General features: G+C 41.7%; 1 protein-coding gene across 1 annotated transcript in view; it reads left to right on the top strand.

The window, feature by feature from the left end:
* The window catches only part of LOC101609007 (sine oculis binding protein homolog), a 199,836-nt gene that overhangs the window by 39,527 nt on the left and 138,389 nt on the right, over positions 1–21,920 (top strand). The window contains exon 4 of the mRNA XM_045155067.1: positions 14,519–14,670. Coding sequence (XP_045011002.1) covers positions 14,519–14,670 — 152 coding nt within the window. The remainder of the gene's footprint in view (positions 1–14,518; positions 14,671–21,920) is intronic.

The raw sequence follows: 21,920 nt of genomic DNA, 5'->3' as shown, positions 1-21,920 counted from the left end.
TTCTAGCAGCAATGGACAGGCAGGTGCACACTTTTTTAAATTTGTTTTTTGAAGCAAGCTCATCAGACTGCCTTTTTTTAAAAAAAGTGAGAGAGAGAGAGAGAGAGAGAGAGAGAGAGAGAGAGAGAGAGAATGGGCACATCAGGGCCTCTAGCCACTGTAAATGATCTCCAGACACAAGTGTCCCCTTGTGTGCATGTGAGACCTTGCATGCTGTGTCACTGTGCATCTGGGCTTGTGTGGGACCTGGAGCATTGAACATGAGTCCTTAGGCTTTGCAGACAAGTGCTTTAACCACTAAAGCCATCTCTTCAGCCCCAGGTACATGCTTTTCAACTTGACTCCCACGTCTCTAATCATGTGCATTTGTGGGCTAGATGCTGAGTGAGATTCACCTACGTTCAGGGAAAGCAGTACAGAAGGGAACAAGTTCATGGTCGCAGCATTGCTGTCCCAGGGTCGGCAATAGTCTCTGTTGGACGTTCTTGGCATCTTACTCAAAGAACAGAAGAAAGGTGCACACAAGTGGTGAAGCAGTCAGAAACTTTATTCAGAGCAAAATGGTTGTACATTGCCAAGAGGACAGTGGCAACCTGAGCGAGAAAGTACTCGGGGACCCCAGAAACTGGTTTAGGGCTTCTTTCCATGGGACTTTAGGGTAAGGGGGATCTGGGCGTAGTTTGGGTGGTTCTCTGGCTTGACGAACAGGTTTGGGTTACACACTCTTTTCCTCTACTGTGCATGTGCCTTTCCATTGTACATTTGAATTTTTTAAAGGTTTTATTTTTCTTTAGTATTAGAGGCAGAGGGAGGGAGGGAGAGATAGAATGAGAGAGAGAGAAAGAGAGAGAAGAAAGAAAGAATGGGTGCACCAGGGCCTCCAGCCACTGCAGACGTATGTGCCCCCTTGTGCATCTGGCTTATGTGGGACCTGGAGAATTGAACCAGGGTCCTTAGGCTTCGCAGGCATGCGCTTTAGCATTAAGTCATTTCTCCAGCCCGGTACATTTGATTTTAATCATATATGAACCCAATTATGCATAGGCATAAGATGGGAAATAGGAGATTTTTTTCCCCCTAAAATTTCACTTAGAGGGCACAGTTTGCTTTACTGAGCACATACCTAAAGCCAATCCAGATGAATGGGTCCTGTCTCCTAATCCTGATAAATCTTGGATCATTTGAACAGAAATTGATCACAGAAAGTGTGTTCCTAAAGGTTTCCACAGGAGAAAGAGACTTGTTCTATTGTTTGGCACTGGGTGTATGTGCAGCTCAACACAGGTATGTGTGTGTGGGTCCCTGGTAGGCCAACAAGTTGCTAGGTACATTGTTAAGAAAGGGGTGTGCTTATTGCCCAAGCCAACTTGTATCCCAGGTTGGTAAATTGTTTCCCTATGTTTGTCTACCTCAACAGGGCAACTTAGATTAGTCAGTAAGTCATACCCAAGGATTGGAGAGGGAGAACAAGATTTTACCTGGTTCCTATCTATGGCAGCTTTCAGTGGATGTGAATTATTCTACCTGCTAAAAGCAATATAACCTTCCTTTGCCTTATTGTTGATTTCTGCTATCTTTTCTAGGATTTTTTTTTTTTTTTTTTTTGAGGTAGGGTTTCACTCTAGTCCAGGCTGACCTGGAATTCACTATGTAGTCTCTGAGTGGCCTTGAACTCAAAGTGATCCTCCTACCTCTGCCTCCTGAGTGCTGGGATTAAAGGTGTGTGCCACCATACCTGGCTCTTCTCTAGGATTTTTAATAGGGAAAAGGTTATATCTCTGTATCTGATGGAGATAGCAGACACCATGGGACTTGGTGATCATGGGTGTCTTTGGTCAGTCTAGTGGATGAGTAGCTGTCAGTCAGTATGTACAGCATTGGCCACATTGCTGTCTTTCTGTTCAGTGCAGAAAAAAGGAGGTTCTTGGCAAATGAGAACCCAATTCTAGGCAAAAGGAGAACCCTTCCTGATAATTAATGACCCACATGGGCATGCTTGTGCCTCAGCGCTAATGTAGGGCAGTGGAGCAGCATGTCCAGAGAGACTTCCTCAAGAGTTCAATCTTGGGAATTTTTGTGACAAGGCATGTATATGGTCAAATTTGTAAAATCCAGATTCTCAGCTATGCACTGCTAAACCTAAGAAAAGTCCTGCAGTAAAAATAAAACCTCTTGTTTGACTTTGTTATCCATACATATTTAACCAGGGAAGACTTTAAAAAAAATCACAGCCAGTTAAGTACACCACGAAGTCAGTGTTTTGTGGCCTGAGCTTTGGGAAATTCTGCATCCAGGCCCCTGGTTACTCCTGACACTGACTGAAGCAGCCTTTTCCCTTCCTAGTCCAGTTTTTCAAGGTGAATATGTAGAGAAGACTGGCTCCCTAGACAATACTGAGCAGCAGAGGCGAAGCTGTCAGACACAACTTGAAGTTTCCCTCTCATTGCTGGTGCAAAGCACCCGACCCAAAGCAGCTGGTGGGAGGAAAGGGTTTATTTTGCCTTATAGTCTTGAGGGGAAGCTCCATGATAGCAGGGGAAAGCATGGCATGAGCCGAGACTAGACATCACTTCTGTCACAGCAGGTGGAAAACAGCAGCAGGAGACTGAGCTGAACTCCAGCAAGGGGGAGCAGGCTATAGCACCCCTAAGTCCACCTCCAACAACGCACCTCCTCCAGCAAGGCTTCACCTCCCAAACTGCCACTAGCTAGGGACCAACCATTCAGAACACATGAGTTTATGTGAAACACCTGATTCAAACCACTACACAAGCTGAAGCCTTTTCACTAGCAAATTGGTGCAGCTGCAACTGTGGGGAGACATTCAAGTAATGTCAGGGATTCAGAACCACATTTAATAGGGTCATGCTGATGAACTGAAGGTCAACATGGTATTCAGTACAGAATTAGAGGTTATCTCTAATCCCTTATTTGAGTATGTGTGGGATGTAAGTCAATTTGAAATTTTTTCAGATTTTCAAATATTTGCATGCATATTAGTGATATTTTGGGGATGCAACACAAGTCTAAAAACAAAATTCACATGTGTTTTATATATACTTATTTCTGTTGTTGTGTTTAATAATTCACAACCTGAAAATATGTGTGTGTATGTATATGTGTGTGTGTGTGTGCGTGTGTGTGTATGTATACGTGTGTATATATATATATTTGTTTATTTATTTTTCAAGGTAGGGTCTCACCCTAGTTCAGGCTGACCTGGAATTCACCATGTAGCCTCAGGCTGGCCTTGAACTCACAGCAGTCTCCTACCACTGTGTCCCAAATGCTGGGATTAAAGGCGTGCACTACCACACCTGGCCATTTTGGATTTTAGATTTTCAGATCAGGGCTGTTTGACTTACAGGATTTTGTGACTTTATGGTTTCTCCTTTAATTTTACTTCTTTGTGGGTGCAGGAAAACTAAGCAGGGAAGGGGGAGTACATGCAAAGTGACTTGATTTTCTTTGAACTTGCTTCCAGAGTCAATATCCACCAAGAACTCTTTGGATGTCTCTGGTCTGGTATGACTAGAAACTCAGGAAAATGAACTCTTTATAACTCATATTATTTCTTTGCTAGTTAAATGTCCCTGCATTTGGTTGATTGTTTTAGTTTTGTTGGTAGATTGGATTTTTTTCCCACTTTCACTGTTACTGTATGAAGTTAAGACCCCATCCTCTCTCTTTTGCAGTCATCTATTTATCTGTCTACATATTCATTTATTTAGCATGGACTGCACACTACAGCGTGCTGGGCACTGAACACATTGGGTGAATGCCACCCACCTCTCTCGTTACTTACTGAGGCTTCAGATACAAAAATGGATTTGTCTTTATTGTTTTTTTTTAATTTTTTTGTTTATTTTATTTATTTATTTGAGAGCAACAGACAGAGAGAGAGAAAGAGGCAGAGAGAGAAAGAATGGGTGTGCCAGGGCTTCCAGCCACTGCAAACGAACTCCAGACACATGCGCCCCCTTGTGCATCTGGCTAACGTGAGACCTGGGGAACCGAGCCTCGAACCGGGGTCCTTAGGCGTCACAGGCAAGTGCTTAACTGCTAAGCCATCTCTCCAGCCCGGATTTGTCTTTATGAACTTTGATTCATCCTGCTAGGGTTACATTTTTCAGCACATCTCTGATCCTGTCTTGTCCTCTGAGAAACATTTAGTGGCTTCTTGTACCTGTGGAATTATGGTGAATCTCCTCCATCCTCCATAGTGAAATGACATTAACAGACTCCTTCTCCAGCCCATTGTCACCCGTTTAACCTCTACCCTTCATACCATCTTGGTCAGCTGGGTGTTTTCAGGATTCCTGCCCACTCTGAGCCTGCCTGGCTTGCGCAGTTCCTTATGACCTTTTTTCTTTATTGTTTGTCTGAGAGAGAGAGAGAAAGGGAGGGGGGGGAGGGAGGGAGGGAGGGAGGGAGGGAGGGAGGGAATGGGTACAACAGGGCCCTCAGCTGCTGAGAATGAACTCCAGACACATGTGCACCCTTGTACATGTGTGCAACATTGCATGCTTGCATCACTGTGTGTCTGGCTTACGTGGGACTTGGAGATTCACATGTGAGTTCTTAGGGTTCCCAGGCAAGTGCCTTAACTGCTAAGCCATCTTTTCTGCCCTGTCTCCTCTTCTTGAACTTCCTCCCCACCAGCCCTTCAAGACCCAGCTCACACGCTGTGCCCCCTCAAACAGCTCCAGCAGACCTTAGACCTCTCTCTTACTGATTCCACTTATTGTACGATAAGCTTTTTGTCCTTTCTCTTGTAAGCAGGGCCCATCCAGTCCAACCCGATATCCTTGTCCTAGCATGAGGACCTTTACGTAAATCTCTAATTATTTCAGAAATCATATTCTTGGTGTCTCTGTCTTTCTGCACTGAGATAGAATAACATGTAACTACACATAGGCTAGAAAAACTCAATTAGAATGTTGAAAATTAGTTTTAAGCCAGGTGTGGTGGCACATGCCTTTAATCCCAGCACTCAGGAGGCGGAAGTAGGAGGATTGCTGTGAGTTTGAGGCTAGCCTGGGACTACAGAATGAGTTCCAGATCAGCCTAGGCTAGAGTGAGACCCTTTCCTCATAAAAAAAAGAAAGAAAAGAAAATTAATTTTAAATTTATATCATTGTTTATAATTTTGGGTCATATGTATTTATTTCTTTGACTTATTAGAAGCAAATCTTAGTTTATGTGTAGAGATTAGGCTTTATTTGGGGATTAAGTGCTACTTAATTTAGAGGGGCATGGGCACTTCAATTATTAAAATTACATGAATTCTACTTCTAAAAGCAAATAGGGATATTTCAGATATACAGAAGTTCCTAGTTGTAAGGGCCTTGGATGAGTTACTTTTATGACTCTGCAGTCACAGTTCCTGAGAGAAACAACCTAAGGGAGGAGGCTTTTAGTCTTTTATCCTAGCTTCAAAAAAGGATCCTGCATGGTTTGGCTTCCAGTCTGGTGAGGCAGGCAGAGTGATGGAAGCATGTGGCAGAGGCTCCTTGCATCAAGATACCCACGGGCAGAAAACACTACAGGTGTCAGGGCCAGGCATTACCTCCCAAGGCTGACCTCTAGTGACTGACTTCTACCAGTGCCTCCCCACAGGGAGACAGACATCACAACATGAGCCTATGGGGGACAGTTCATATCCAAACAATAGCAGAGTTTTCTTATTTAAGTGCATCTCTCCCCTTAATGAGAAACAAGTGCAATAAAATTTTGCTAATCCAGACTACTATTTGGAAATTTTTTGATAGCTCAGGTACCAGTGTGGTAGACATTTTTAGTCTTTTTTTTTTCTTCTTTAAGAGCAAACTTCTTAAACACTTAGGCAGAGTCACCTATGTGTGGATCGTTGCTATAATAATTACAAAGAAATCCCATCTATTAATTATAGAATATCTGGCAGTGTGGTGATATATTTGGCAACATCTTGTCAACTCTTAAGTTTTTTTTTTTTTAATGAATAACGTTAAATGAGGCTTTTATTAATTCCGATGGCTTTACTCTTAATCTGAGTTACTGAGATTTAACCAGTTCCTGTGTTGTTCCTTATATTAGAGGACAGAGATTCTACAGAAGTCACCTAAGGGAGGGATGTGGCTGAAAAAACAGGTGTCTGGTCACCAGACCTTTTGAGATTGCACACAGAGAAACACACCTTTTTTTAAATATTTTTTTTAATTTTTAATTTATTTATTTGAGAGCGACAGACACAGAGAGAAAGACAGATAGAGGGAGAGAGAGAGAATGGGCGCACCAGGGCTTCCAGCCTCTGCAAACGAACTCCAGACATGTGCATCTGGCTAACGTGGGACCTGGGGAACTGAGCCTCAAACCGGGGTCCTTAGGCTTCACAGGCAAGCGCTTAACCGCTAAGCCATCTCTCCAGCCCGAACACACCTTTTTTTGTTGTATCTCATTGGCAGTAACTCTCAGGAAGGCTCATTTATATATGAGAGTGCATGTTTCTTGAGTTTGACCCTCAGCACAGTTATATTGAGTACGGACATTACTATCCCTTGAGTAATTTCCCACATTTTTTAACCAGAATGGTCAATATTAGTAAATGGTGGAAGATTATAGTCAATGAAGAGAAGCAGGGTATAGAAAGGGCATAATTAGTACCTTCCCCCTGCATCTCTGCCTCCACCTGTTTTGGCTCAGCCACACTATCTTTCAAAGAGTAGCTGCTTAGGTTTGCAAAGCAATGTACATCATGAGCTGATTTGCTTAAAGATAGTCATCCTTCTGAATCTGCCTTGCCTGTGTTTTCCTGGTCATTCCTAGTTACCTCCCTCCCCAAAGTCTGTGCTGTATGTTCACACTCTGAAAGCGTTTGACATTGTGTTGCAGTGAGATCAGATGGTGCATGTGGATCTATTTAATTAATTATTTTCTATCTTCATATGGCTGCCCTTGGACTGCTTTACCTATAGGCTCAGGGCACTTCTTCCCCTTTTCTGTGAAAACTTTTTTTTTTTTAGAAGAACTCTCTTTGTTGTCAATAAATTTGTATTTTAATAGGCTATAAGAAATAGCCAGCTGGGTGTGGTGGCGCATGCCTTTAAAGTCCCAGCACTCAGGAGGCAGAGGCAGGAGGATCGCTGTGAGTTTGAGGCCACCCTGAGACTGCATAGTGAATTCTAGGTCAGCCTGGGCTAGAGTGAGACCCTGCCTTGAAAAACAAAACAAAACAAAACAGAAAATAGCCAAACAAATGCTCCTTTATGAGTAATTGCAGGATACTTTTTTGAAGCTAGGATAGTCTCTTTTTTATGTTTTTATTTGTTTATTTGCAAGCACAGAGAGATAGCTAACAGAGACAGAGAATGGATGCATCAGGGCCTTTTGCTGCTGCAAACAAACTACAGGTGCAGGTGCCACTGTGCATCTGGCCTTATGTGGGTAATGAGGAATCAAACCGAGGTGGTTAGGCTTTGCAGGCAAGTACCTTAACCACTGAGAAATCTTTCAAGCCCAAAGCTAGGATATTCTTATTGAAACCCTTGAGATCATCCATGACATGGTCTCCCTGCTTACCCAGATGGAAAGGCAATCTTATTCTGCTCTGATCCCCCTCTTTAAGAAAGGGAAGGGTGGTGAGAACAGTGCCAGTCTATGGCTAGAAAAATTGCTTCCCGAGATCTGAGACTTAGTGGTTGTGCCTCATCCTTCTGTATTTAAGCAATACCTGCTGGCTCAAGTCCAGATAGAATGTTTGCAGTGGATCTGGGTCTCACGGTTATGAAGAATTAAAACTTGCACTGTGGGCCTTTGACTTTTTTTTTTTGAAGTTTTAACTTATTTATGAGAGAGAGAGAGAAAGAGGCAGATAGAGAGAGAATGGTTCTACCAGGGCTTCTAGCTACTGCAAACAAACTCTAGATATGTGCCACCTTGTGCATCTGGCTTTGTGTGGGCACTGGGGAATTGAACCTGGGTCGTTTGGCTTTGCAGGTAAGAGCCTTAACCTTAAGCCATCTATCAAGCCCTGTTTTATTTAAATTTAAATCCATTATAAGTATTGATAAAAACTTTGTCTCCTCAAAAACATTTTGACTGGGCTGGAGAGATGGCTTAGCGGTTAAGCGCTTGCCCGTGAAGCCTAAGGACCCCAGTTCGAGGCTCGGTTCCCCAGGTCCTACATTAGCCAGATGCACAAGGGGGCACATGCATCTGGAGTTCATTTGCAGAGGCTGGAAGCCCTGGCGCGCCCATTCTCTCTCTCCCTCTATCTGTCTTTCTCTCTGTGTCTGTCGCTCTCAAAAAAAAAAAAAAATTAAAAAAACCCACAAAACATTTTGACCTTTCTAATTCCATGTCCTTAGTCAACTGGTGTGTCACTGAGCAATATGCTTTGTAAGTAGTAGAGTGTGTGTGATGGCTTCTCGTACTTCTTGGGGGGAAGTGATTTCACACATTTAGAAAATCTCTGGTCGACGTGGTCTAGTGGTCACGAGCTTGGCTCTGGCGTCAGTTGTCTGGCCTTCACCTTGGCTTTGGTGGTGCTCACTGGATCAAATCCCTTCACCTCTCAGCTAACTTTTCCACCTGTGCCATGGGGATAACATGAATGCCAGCCTTGAGGTAGTTAGTTGCCATTAGGATTAAATGTTGAGGACTAGAGAGATGGATCAGCAGGTAAGGCACTTGCCTGCAAAGCCTAAGGACCCATGTTCAACTCTCCAGGACCCATGTATGCCAGACACACAAGAAGTGTGCAAGGTTGCACATGTGTACAAGATGGTGCATGTGTCTGGAGTTCAATTACACTGGTGAGAGGCTCTGGTGCACCAATTCTCTCTCTCTCTCTTAAAAAAATAAATAAATAAAAGGCCTGTCTGTTGGGCTTGCCTCAAAAAAAGAAAAGATTAAATAATGAAGGAGGATTGACATGCACTGGGACTGGGATCTGCTACATACTAAACAGTGACTCACCATGCCTTTGGTCCAGCGATCCAAGCTTGTCCCAGCCCTCCTTATGAGCCCACTGCTAGGCCACAGGGAATCGCACAGAAGCTCCTGTGGGACTCTGTGGAGAGTGTCAACTAGGAATGCCTAAAGCCTTGGTGTTGCAGTTAGGTTCGCATGGCTGGCTGAAATCGCCTGACCAAGAGCAGCTTTTGGGAAAAAAGAAAGGTTTATTTTGGCTTACAGACTCGAGGGGAAACTCCATGGTGGCAGGGGAAAATAATGGCATGAGCAAAGGGTGGACCTAACCTCCTGGCCAACATCAGGTGGACAACAGGAACAGGAGACTGTGCCAAACACTAGCAAGGGGACACTGGCTATAGTACCCATAAGCCCACCCCAACAATACACTGCCTCCAGGCGACATTAATTCCCAAATCTCCATCAGCTGGGAACCTAGCATTCAGAACACCTAAGTTTATGGGGGACACCTGAACCAAACCACCACATTTGGAAATGAATTATTCCAAGAAAGGATTTATTTTTCTTTGCTGTAAAGAAAGCAAACATGAGCTCTAGTTTTTTTTTTTTTTGGCTATGTCTTTACTCTGGTATTTTTGTTTTGTTTTGTTTTTGTTGTTATTTTGTTCTGTGGTGGTGGGAATTGAATCCAGGGCATGCTGGACAGATACTCTACCACTGAGATATGCCCTCAGCCCTTCATTCTGTTCTTTTTTTATTTTTATTTATTTATTTGAGAGTGACAGACACAAAGAGAAGGACAGATAGAGGGAGAGAGAGAGAATGGGCACGCCAGGGCTTCCAGCCTCTGCAAACGAACTCCAGACTCGTGCGCCCCCTTGTGCATCTGGCTAACGTGGGACCTGGGGAACCGAGCCTCGAACCGGAGTCCTTAGGCTTCACAGGCAAGCATTTAACCGCTAAGCCATCTCTCCAGCCCCATTCTGTTCTTAATGTAGCTGTTACCCTAAACATATTGTCAGAGTGCTGCCCAGGCTATCTTTTCCTGTCATGTCATGAAAGTACACTGGAGGGTCCTCCAACTGCCTTACAACTTGTCTCAAATACACTCAGGTCATGAAATGATTGTCTGAATCTGTGCATTCTAGTAACAGTTGCAGGAGATAAACATAACCAACAAATACTTTCAATTTTGGATTCTCGTGAAAGTTACAATACAATCACAGTTTAATCACTTGGGGGTTCATTAGGGCCCTCTTGATTTTCTTTGGGCTCTGTTCAAGTAAGTTAGTATGTATGCTCATAGCTACAAGTCAAATGCCTCAAAAAGATTACTAACCAATGGCCATCCTAAGTTCTGAAAGTCACCAGATAAGGCAATTGCTCAAGCAACTTCAGCCAGGCATTCCAGAAATGCTTGATCTCATACTTCTCTGCACTATAATAAATACAATTTTGATTTCATCTTAGAGTAATGAGTCTGGAATTTCCCTTCCTAAATGTAAAATAGAAAACGTGTCCTATCAGAAAGAAAATTCCATCAACATTTTGCTTAATTAGATGCTCAAAAGGTGGCACAAACTTTTCGTGATTAATTGAAACATGAATATTTTGATTGATGAATATTTATATGACAGCATATGAAAATGTTATCATGTTACATGAGCTGCTCACTTTGGAAATGCGACTTAATGCTATAAACATTTTGTGTTTGTTGTTACATTGTTCATTATGAAACAATGCACAGGCTAATGGTGCTAAGTTAATGTAATATAAAACTTTGTAAAAAAATAACTGTTATATGAGTATTTCATGAGATAATCACGAGTCTCTAATGGCACAGACTTTAAGCTTTAATGAAAGATAGGAAATCAGGTTTTCTCTAGTTTGAAGATTTTTGTTATTGTTTTTTAAAAAATTATGTATATATTTAAGAGAGAGAGAATGAGCATGCTATGGTCTCTAACCATTGCCAACTCCAGACACATGTGCCACCTTGTGCATCTGGCTTACGTGGGCTCTGGGGAATTAAACCTGGGTCCTCTTGCTTCACAGGAAAGTACCTTAGCCAGTAAGCCATCTCCTCAGCCTTTGTTGTTGTTTTTGTTTTTCAAGGTAGGGTCTCACTCTAGCCCAGAATTCACTATGTAGTCTCAGGGTGGCCTGGAACTCAGTGGTCCTCATACCTCTGCCTCCCTTTTGAGTGCTAGGATTAAAGGTTTGTGCCTCCATATCTGGCTGATTTTTTAATAAGAATTTTTAAGGCAAGTCAGTTTTGGAAAGCATGTATGTCATTACTAGGTTTCAGGTTTAAAAAATGCAGCTGTAATATTTATCTTTTAGGAACAGTCATATTAAAGTGGGGACATCATGTCATGTCTGGTGGCAGAATTTGAGCTATTTTATTTTTGGCTGACAAAAATAATTATATCATCCTAATTTTTTTCTGGATTAGTTTAAGTATGATGTTAATACAGCTGACTTTTATAAGACTAGAATGCCTCCAATATCTTAAAATGTTTTCTTGATCATTTGACATAACCCATTTATCAGACTTATCTTTGGATGATTAGCTGTCAATAATTTTGGTGACAGAAAAGGAGAAATATGATGGAAGCTTTCTAGTGCGTTCGCCTGTAGGAAGCAAAATTTTATGAAAAATGAATGTACTACTGATTTATTTAACAGGACAGATGCTAACCACCATTCTAAGGCTTTTCCAACTGTCAGACACAAAACAAAAGTCCATAATTCCTTTGTCTCATTTTCCCTTATTGTTGCTTTGCAGATCCATAAGACTAATTTGTTTTAAATTTTCACACTTTTATTTATTAGGTCTTTGTAAGCAGTGTTCTTGCATCTCTTAAAAAAAAGACAAGTAAGCCTGTCTGGTGACGGTAGAGTGACGTGTGGAAAGGGTCCTGGACTTGCCCTTTGGCTCCATGCGCTGTCCTCCAGGCCAGGCCCCTGCAGCGCCCTAAGCACTGGCCTTAACTGCTTTACCCCTTACCCTTTCTCCACTCGGTTACACTTACAAAATCTAGAACTTGGAAAAGCTCAGGTTTTGTTTCCCAAATCAGACCCTTTAAAGGAAGAAACGACGAGGTGAACCTTGGGAAGTGCGACTCCTTAAACTGTGAGACCAAAAGATTTCCTTCATCAATTGTTTTTCCTTACAGATTTCACTAGAATCAAGTTTATTGCCACTGGATTATTTGTAAGAGTTCTGCTGATCATCTTCTTTTTCAGGAACTTAAGGTTTTAAGGCATCTTATTGATTAAGAACAATAGAAACTATATAGTGCTGGCTAGTTTAGCAATGAGGCATGATTTCTCTTTTAAGCTACTTCTAATCTAAGTGAATTCTACTACACCTGAGGTAAATTATGGAGCCTTGTTAATTTTTCATACTATGTGCAATATCTATTTGTAGATAGGTGCTATATACAAAATGCAAATAAAGGCTTTCTCTGAATTGAACAAATTATTAAACGCAATAATTATTATACTTTTGAATTTATATTACAACTTCATTTAAAGGATATACTGATCTCAAAAATGTTTACTAACATCAAAGATCCTTTTTTAAAAAAATATTGCCTCCTTTGATTAACAGTAGATCCAAATGTATAATTTGTGAAATAGGACAGTTTATTAAAATGACAATATTTATTTCATTAAGGTCAATAAAGTGTTGTCCTTAGTTCTGAGTGGTGTTACTCAGGGAGAGACCACTGCATTACAAATTAGTTTGCTTCTAATTTTGCAGGCTGATGACCACACTGCCTCAAACCAAATCTCTTCCCTGGAAGTGGGATGGTTGCATGACAGACTCTGTGAACCATGACTGTGTCACCCACTCACAGGCCAGGCCTTGCTTAGCAATTAGTCTTTGGGGGATTTTGTTCAGAAATCAGACAGCACTGTGCCAGAGTTTGTTGGGGATTTTGTAATTATCATTCATGTCTGGAGCATAAGTCTGAGTTAATAAAAAGAAAAACTCCATAAAGGGAGGAGAGCTGTTGCTAATAGTGGCAAACAGAGAGCCTCCCCACACCCACTCCACCACCACATCCTCACTGGCAGAATGAGAGAACACTCAAGATACAACGGAAGCACTCTGGAGGCAGCAAGGAAATATTTCTTAAACTTCTGAAGTCTCCTTTTGTTCTCCTAAAACAGACTAATTTTCTCCAAATTTCAGTTATTTGAATATCACCATTCCTATTGTGTTGTAACTTCTTACCACTTGCACCATGATTTACTCAATTGTATTTTACTTAAAATTTTTTCAAAAGATTGTCTTTGTTTTAGACAATAATGAAGGTAATAGCATGAACTGTTTGTGATACTTAAACTTGTTTTCTTCTCATACAAAGGAAATAAAATACAATATTTTAAATATTAGAGATATTTACATACCATCTGTAATAAGCATTCTGAGCACCTGGTTGATGTGGAGGTGTCCTCCAGGAGCTAAGAGGATTCCTGATTTGGTTGCAAAGGATCTGACATCCCACTACTGTTCCTTCATCCGGGGTCCATGAACTACATTATGTGGTAGAAGTTAACTCAGGCCCATAGCTCCCTGAAGCCAGCTTCTGAAGGCCGCATGGTTAGGAGACTGTTCAGTGAGCCAGAGTCGTCCTTGCCATTGCCAGAATTTGGCCACTGGTAACTTTCTTTTTAACTAAATCCAAGGCTTAAGAATCATTATATGCCAAGAATAAACAACAGCCCGTATCATTTACCAGTGACAAGGAGCATGTCACCGTGGAGCCTGACCCCTGACTGCCAGGGTTCACATGAGGGCATTGTGTTTGCAGGTTACCCCACAAATTGTCCCGCCCAATGCTGATCTTGGAGACTTCCTTTGGTTTGATTTTTTTTGTTGTTGTTCTTGTTTTGTTTTTTCAAGGTTGGGTTTCACTGTAGCTCAGGCTGACCTGTAATTCACTATGTAGTCTCAGGGTGGCCTCGAACTCATGGCAATCCTACCTGTGCCTCCTGAGTGCTGGGATTAAAGGTGTGTGCCACCATGCCTGGCTCTGATCTTGGAGACTTTCAGCAGGACTTTTGAAAAAAAAAAAAAAAGTCATTTATTCTTTTTACTACTTGTTTGACTAGATCAATTGAGAGTAGAAGTCCTAGGAACTTGTTGCTCTGCAGTTAGGCTCTTTTGCTTTTTTTGTTGTTGTTTGTTTTTTTTTGAGGTTAGTCTCTAGGTTGACCAGGAACTCACTTGGTAGTTCCAGGCTGGCCTGGAACTGGCTGCAATCCTCCTACCTCAGCCTCCAGTGTTGGGATTAAAGACATGCACCAACCACCTCTATCCCTCCCACCCCCTGGGCCTTATGCTTTGGTTTTTAAGTAAAATATCTTTCTAAAACTTTGAGGGGTTGGGGTGGTGGAGAAGGGGAGAGAAACAGAAAGAACCTCAGGCCCCCTCTCCTTCCCACCAAGAGCTGGTCATTTTGTTCAGAAAATGGTGAGGTCTGAAAAAAACGCAGTCAGACCCTGGGGAGCTCTGTCAGGGTGAGGATGTGTCTAAAGTATGAAGGGGATGTTTGCTTCTGATATGAACATTTTTCTTATACTTTCGTTATAGAAGATGATGTGTCAAATGTACAAATAATGTGTGCCTGGTGCCAGAAAGTGGGAATCAAGCGCTACTCCCTGAGTATGGGGAGCGAGGTGAAAAGCTTCTGCAGCGAGAAGTGCTTTGCGGCCTGCCGGCGAGCCTACTTCAAGAGAAACAAGGTAAGCCCGGGAGGCCGCTCTGCGCAGGCGCGCGCACGCGCACGCGCCTCGGCCTGCCGCCCCGCCCCCGCGTGTACTGTCGTGTGCCCTGCCTTCCTGTGTCCTGCTTAGCCGTGTGGAGTCAGACGCACGCGCACCCCGCCCCCAGCGTGTAAGCCGACCTTCACCTTCTCTTGGCTGGGTGTTTGGGTTCTGAGAGGGTGAATGAATCTGGTGAGGGCCTCCGCCCCCCGGGGGATGCCAACCGGTGCCCTGAGGAGAGGCGGCTTTTCCAGCAGGAGAGGGCACAGGGCTCGTAGGAGAGTGGAGAAACTAGCTGCAGAAGCATGGCCAGCAAGCTGTAGGCCATCCACCCAGTTTAATTCGTCTTCCCCGTGGGAATTTTGCTGTTGGACTTTTCCAAAACTTGACTCACAGATTCTAGTCAAGAAAAAGAAGAAGAAGAAATTGTCAAGTCTCTCTTGACAGTCTGTGTTAAAGTTGATTGATCTTGACAAAAGGGGAAATGAAGACATAAGCCAACATTGCTACACAGCCAAGCATTTGTGAGAGCGTAGTGGGTAAACACAGGAACAGTCATAGTTACAGTTTTGACTTTGCCTTTAAAAGACAGCCTAGATCTGAACATGGCCTTTTCAGAAGAGTATCAGTCACTATTGATGGGAGACGCGAAGCGTGATGTTTTCCCAATCGCACGCACATGCGCACACACACACACTAACATCAGTCTTTGAAGACCTGCTGTATTCTGCCACCAAATATTGAAGTCAGTGGCTAGTCCTTGGTTATTTTTCCATTGATCTGTAAAGCTTCCTTAATTCACAAAGTTGTCCACATTTCCCTAAGCATTTTGTATTCCATTTCTGTAATACATGATCAAAATCTGACCTTCTTTGAGTTAAGCAAACAATTACTATATTTTTAAAGTCTAATATTTGCAATCCTGAAATGCTAATCATGGGCTCACTGCATTGCAAGAAGCACTGTTGCGGCAAATTTTCTCCTACAAATTTGGGTCACATTCATTCTGCCAAAAACATAATGCCTGAAGAATTAGGCTGCAGAATTCAGCAGGGTGGAATTTTAGTAGCAGTCTCTAAGAATTAGGCTCATAATCTTCACTGGACCTGGGAGGCAAGTAAGGAAATTGTCTGGAATTCTTTGGGGATGGTCAACAGTGGAGTTCGCTTTCCCCTGGGAGGGGTGAGTGGGAAGAACAATGCATGGGAGACACGTTTTGTTTTAATATAGGGGGATTAAAATGATCTCCAAGACCCTGGGGCTCCCATTTTGAATGCTGAGCACTAGGGTAACTATTCCAGGAGTGGGCCATAGGCTTTCTTCTTCAAAGCCCTACTTACCACAACAAAATACTTTGAATTCCACCACAGAGGATGGCTATAGAACAGAGCTTTTTGTCTTTCTGTAATTCTGAAGGGTTAGTCTTGACGGGCTGTATGCACTGAATAAAACCCAGCAAGATGCATTTGTCACAACACTGGTGATACAAGTTGCACTTTGCAAAGTGTTTTTACTTTATTCTAAGTCTGTGAAGAAAGGCATAGGATGCCATTTGGAAAAGCACTCCAGAATACTATATGTCTGTAAAAAAATATCATTATAAAGTTTAAGGTCAACCTGAATTTAAGCCTCCATATCATACACTTTTGAAAAATGGATAATGAGAACCAAGATAGGAATTAGTATTTATAATACAAGAGGTAAAAGTCAGCAATGGAAAAAGGATGATTACACCTTACTTTCCACTAGGAGTTACTGGGGTAGGTCCCCTACCTCGTGCAAAACCTGGGAATTCCTGTGGTTTGATGTTTTGCCAGTGACTTTCCCTGCTGGTCTCAATGGCCCATTAGTGTGCATAGAATACCTGTCTTCTCTCATCTTCCCCCTTTTGTATTCCAAAGCTCTGACATGCTATGCCTATTTCTTTTTTTTTTTTTCTTCCCTTCAACTAGAGAAATAAACGTGTTACATCACCTGCTGGACTCTTTTATTTCTTAGTTTTAAGAGTGTTATCTCTGAAACAATATTCTATTGTATGACTATAAACATGTACAGCTGCTGCCTTTCTGTTAACTGAGAGGATTTTGTGGTCATTTCATTTAGGGATTAGGTTTCCTAATGGCTTGTATTAGATCCCAGCCTCCATCCTGCCATTTCTAAGAATGGCTGTAATAAGCCCCAGAGTGTTCCCTATTGGAGACAAAAGCAGATAGCTACTTCTCTTCTTGGATCATTTGACGAAGTTCTTAGTTGTCATCATTAAAATTATGGACTCCATTTTAGAAATAAGAAAAAAAAATCCATTCCTATATAACAACAGATTTTTTAAAAGAGCTAAATCTTGTATATTTAAATATTGAGTAGATGAAGAACAGTGAACAATGCATGCAGAAAATAGAATTTTGTCTTAGGTATAGTATAGAGGTTTTTTAAAAAATCATGTAAAATTAACTATGCTGTGAATTATGCTTTATAATGACAGCCTATTTCTTACTGGATAGCATGCTGGGATCTAAAAATGGTCTCTAAGTTGAACTCAAATTGCATGCATAACTTTACAAAGAAAAATCCTAGTAGAAAAGGTAGCTAATTAGGAGCAGTGTTGGGCTGACCTCTGTTTTGTGTCTGAGCAACACCTGCATTTGTGAATGTAAATTGGACAGCTGTGCCTGCGGGTCCCTGTGCTCATCTCATCACAAATTGTTGGGAATACTGCAGCATGGTGTCGCCACTACTAACAGGACAAAAATAGCCTAGCGCTCAAAAAGAAGGCCGACTGACAATGGGGCTCTTTAAATTTCATTTGCTTCTCAAACATTTTTCTTTGGGTTGCTGTGTTTGTTGAAAAATGTTATATTCACCTCTCATAAAGCCCAACAGTGAAGTAAGATGAGGTAGAAAGGAAACCAAATTAACCCATTATGACATATATTGGATATACTTTTAAACTAAATTTTAATTTTTTGTTTGAAAAGTTGTTTGAATTGCTATAAGTCTGTAGGCATTTTTTCCCAACTGCTTCTACTAAATATTGCAAGGAGAAACTTGTGAATCACAGCTGTATTCACTTAAGGAATCCAACTAACTACAACTTTACACATTGCAGGATGTTGGCTCTGACAAGTCTATAGTTTAATATATATATCATGATAGTTAAAAGGCTCAATTGCTGATGCAGAAGTTTTGAAGCTACTGTAGGTGGAGCTTATGTAGTTCATGGGCATTGGGTGAACAATGGAATACCAATATCACTGAGACAGGAGTAACTTTTCAGGGAACTAATAGCTCAGTCTTTCCTTAGTTCCTTTATGAGGCCACTGTAGAGCAGGACTTGAGAACATGTTTATTCTAGTGATTCATTAGTAGTTGGAAAGTTGCAAAGCCTCCTTAATAGTTTTGCATGAAATGAAGACACATTTAGACCAAGTTGTACTTTAAAATTTATTTCAAATATATCTTTTTATTTATTTGCAAGCAGAGAAAGATAGAGAGAAGTGAGATAAATAGAAAGAATGGGCACCCCACAGGGCCTTCAACCATGGCAAATGAATTCCAGTTGCATGCACCTCTTTGTGCATCTGTCTATTTATGGGTACTGGGTAATTGAACTCTGGCCATTAGGTATTAGGCTATTCAGACAAGTGCTTTAAATACTGAGCCATCTCACCAGCCCCCAACTGGTATTTAAAAAACTTTTTTGTTTATTTATTTATTTGAGAGCGACAGAGAGAGAGAGAGAGAGAGAGAGAGAAAGAGGGAATGGGCGCAGCAGGACCTCCAGCCACTGCAAACGAACTCCAGATGAGTGTGCCCCCTTGTGTATCTGGCTAATGTGGGTCCTGGGGAATCAAGCCTCGAACCAGGGTCCTTATGCTTCACAGGCAAGCGCTTAACCACTAAGCCATCTCTCTAGCCTCCAACTGGTATTTTTAAAATACCAGTTTTACTTTGTACAGTAGCAAACTGCTTCAGAATGTTCTTTATAATCATTATCTCTCTAAACAAAGGAGAGTGGCCAAGAAGACCACAAATAATAGTCATTTCTATGTAGCCTCTGTTTGATCTTTTTCCTTTGTCACAAGGAAGAAATACCCCAAGTCTAAATTTATATCCAGAAATCAAACAGAAAGTCAAAATTGATGAAAATGGCCAAGGTAGGCTGGATAAAGAATGATTGTTTTTGTTCCTTGTTTAAACCTCAAGTTTATAGTGTTCTGAAGATGAACAGCATCAAAGTTTGGATTCCTCATTCCAGTTTCCCATAGTATGCAACAGGGATAGATAGAAATATTTCTTCAATATGATAACTTTGTCCCCCAGTGGTCATTGTGGGATGATTCTAACATGGACATATAGATATGAGGATACGGGTGTATTAGAAACAAAGATGGAGGGGCTGGAGAGACGGCTTAGCGGTTAAGCGCTTGTCTGTGAAGCCTAAGGACCTCGGCTCGAGGCTTGATTCCCCAAGACCCACATAAGCCAGATGCAAAAGTAATGCATGCACCTAGAGTTCATTTGCCATGGCTGGAGGCCCTGATGCGCCCATTCTTTCACTCTCTCTCTGTCACTCTCAAATAAATAAATAAAAATAGACAAAAAATTAAAAAAAAGAAACAAAGATGGGAAATTTTTAAATGATGAATCACAAATATTTTATGAGGAGACTATTGCATACTAAACATTTCTTTTACTTTCAAGCTATATACCTGTATTTATTTATTTATATTTTGGTTTGTTGAGGTAGGGTCTTGCTCTAAAGCCTGAGCTGACCAGGAATTCACTATGTAGTCTCAGGGTGGCCTCAAGCTCACAATTCTCTTATCTCTGCCCCTAAGTGCTGGGATTAAAGACGTGTGCCACCACAGTTTGGCTGAAGCTATATACCTGGATACATAACAGTCTTTTATTAGGAGACCTCTTTCACAGGAACTTATCATGAATTAGCATATATATATCATCATGCTATTTATGGTTACATTTTATTTATACATCGACTATTTGTCTTTATTTTAATTAAACTTGAGCATATCCTGAGAAAGATTTCTTGGTTTCAGGCTTAATTATAGAAACAGCTAGTGCAGGAGAAATATGTAACAATTGCCCTGTTAATGTAGTGATTAAGGTGTCCATTTTTTTCTTTAAACACCTGCAAGATTTAATGGGTAAAATGGCCATTATTCACAAAGGTTTGGAGAAAGACATTAAGAAACAACTTGCAATTAATGTCCCCTGAGCACATGAAGCCCAGGCCACTGACTTGCTTTCGCTAATTGCATGTACGTGTTGTTTGGTCCCAAGTAAATGAAGCCAGGGAGTCTCTCTCTCGAGTTCTTCCCATGTACTCACCTTGCTTTTATTGGGTGCCAGGGATCCTGTTAGTCCTGTCCACTGGCACCACGGTCTTGGTTCTGCACTCTCTGGAAACAGTATTGCATGTCTGCTCACAGCCTCACAGGTAGAGCACTTCCTCCTCCCAGGGCTTGAGCGTGTAGGCAAATGGCTGAGTCCCTTCCGACACAGGAAGCTCTGAGGAGAATACGACAAATCCAGCTTTTTTCTTGTTCTCTCGCATTTTGAAATGTGGAATGGAGCGGCTGTGCATGACAGCCTGTGAAAGCAAGAGCAGAGGGAAAATGTGAGCCCTTGGAAACACACTGGGGTTGGGGGCAGAGCAAAGTTCTGCCAGGTGAAGTACGGTGTACATCAGCTTAAAGTTTGAAGCACAGGCTCTTGAGGAAAGCCTGAACGGATTCCAATCCAGAGGCTCTGCAAGTTAAGTGGGATACAATGTCCTCGCTAGCCCCTAAGAAGCCATCAGAAACTTAGGGGACAAGCACCAGATCTTTGTGTTTATCAAAACCCCTGAAAATGGGCTAGAGAGATGGCTTAGTGGTTAAGGCATTTGCCTACCAAGTATAAGGACCCAGGTTCAATTTCCCAGTACCCACATAAGCCAGATGCACCAGGTGGCAAATGCATCTGGAGATCCTTTGCAGCAGCTGAAGGCCCTGGTGTGCCTATTCTCTCTCTCTCTCTCTCTCAAATAAATAAAATAAAAATCCTGAAAATGACTTGAGAGACAGAGTGGTGTGGGGGGGACCTGGGACACAAAGAGAATGGGGTACATGGGTTTGTACTCAAGGAAAGGGTTAGCAACTGCTCTCTTCTCAATGGTCTCCATGTTTGAAGATAGTGGGAGAAATAATTTGAATAGGCTATCCAGAATGGACATAAATTTCTGAATAATGTTAGGAATTTTATATTAAATGTGAGGGAGTAATCAAAAGTCTAAATAGGGCTGGAGGTGGCTCAACAATTAAGGCACTTGCCTGCCTCCTGGGTTCGATTTCCCAGTACTCACATAAAGCCAAATGCTCCAAGTGGCCTATATGTCTGGAGTTCATTTACAGCAGCTGGAGGTCCTGGTGTGCCCTTTCCCTCTCTCTCTCTTTCTATCTATCCCTCTTTTGTCTATCTTTCTTTGCTTGCAGATAAGTAAATAAATAAAACATTTAAAAAACCTCTAAATAGCTTCACAATTCAGTCTTTTCAGTGAATGGAAGGAGAGATGGGGATTTTTCTTAGATCTGAATCTGTTCACCTGCAGATCAGCACATAAGGCTGTTACCACATATGTTGGAATGCTAATTTTTAGTCACTGTAAATCTCTGGCCATCTTTCTGGTGATAGCTAATGCTATTCGCTTAAATCAAGTTTTTCTCATCTGACCTGCCAGTAATTATCCAATCCATCTAAGAGGCCTGCTCCCTTTTAACATTAACCACACTGTCAGATTGCATCAGCCCCATTGTGTCCCGGTGACTGCTGCTGCCGAGTGATAAAAGTGCATGTTTGGAGTTCGTTGTCCTGCTGTCTATTTGGGCAGTAGGCAGCTCAGTAAACAAATGATGGGGAACGGTTCTATTTACTTAGGATGTGCATTCTCCTTACTTATCCAGTCACTTGCATTGCCAAGTTTCTCACCTTGCCACAGACAGTATCCATGTTGATCTGAAGAATGAGCATTAGAAGAATTATCTAGGGGGCCATTTGGCCTCTCATAAGCTACATTCAGCACAGAATTACTCTTTATACTTAAAAATATGGCATCATGAAATTTTATTGATAGCCAGGAGACAAACAAGGTTCTAAGAGTACTGAATGAGCTGCCCAGAGAAACAAAGAGAAAATGATTATACATTTTCCTGGGATTGAAGTTATATTAT

Source organism: Jaculus jaculus, chromosome 7 (genome assembly GCF_020740685.1).
Source record: "Jaculus jaculus isolate mJacJac1 chromosome 7, mJacJac1.mat.Y.cur, whole genome shotgun sequence".
In the NCBI taxonomy this organism is placed as follows: domain Eukaryota; kingdom Metazoa; phylum Chordata; class Mammalia; order Rodentia; family Dipodidae; genus Jaculus; species Jaculus jaculus.
The sequence above is the reverse complement of the archived record's forward strand: the minus strand, read 5'-3'. Positions and strand labels throughout refer to the sequence as shown.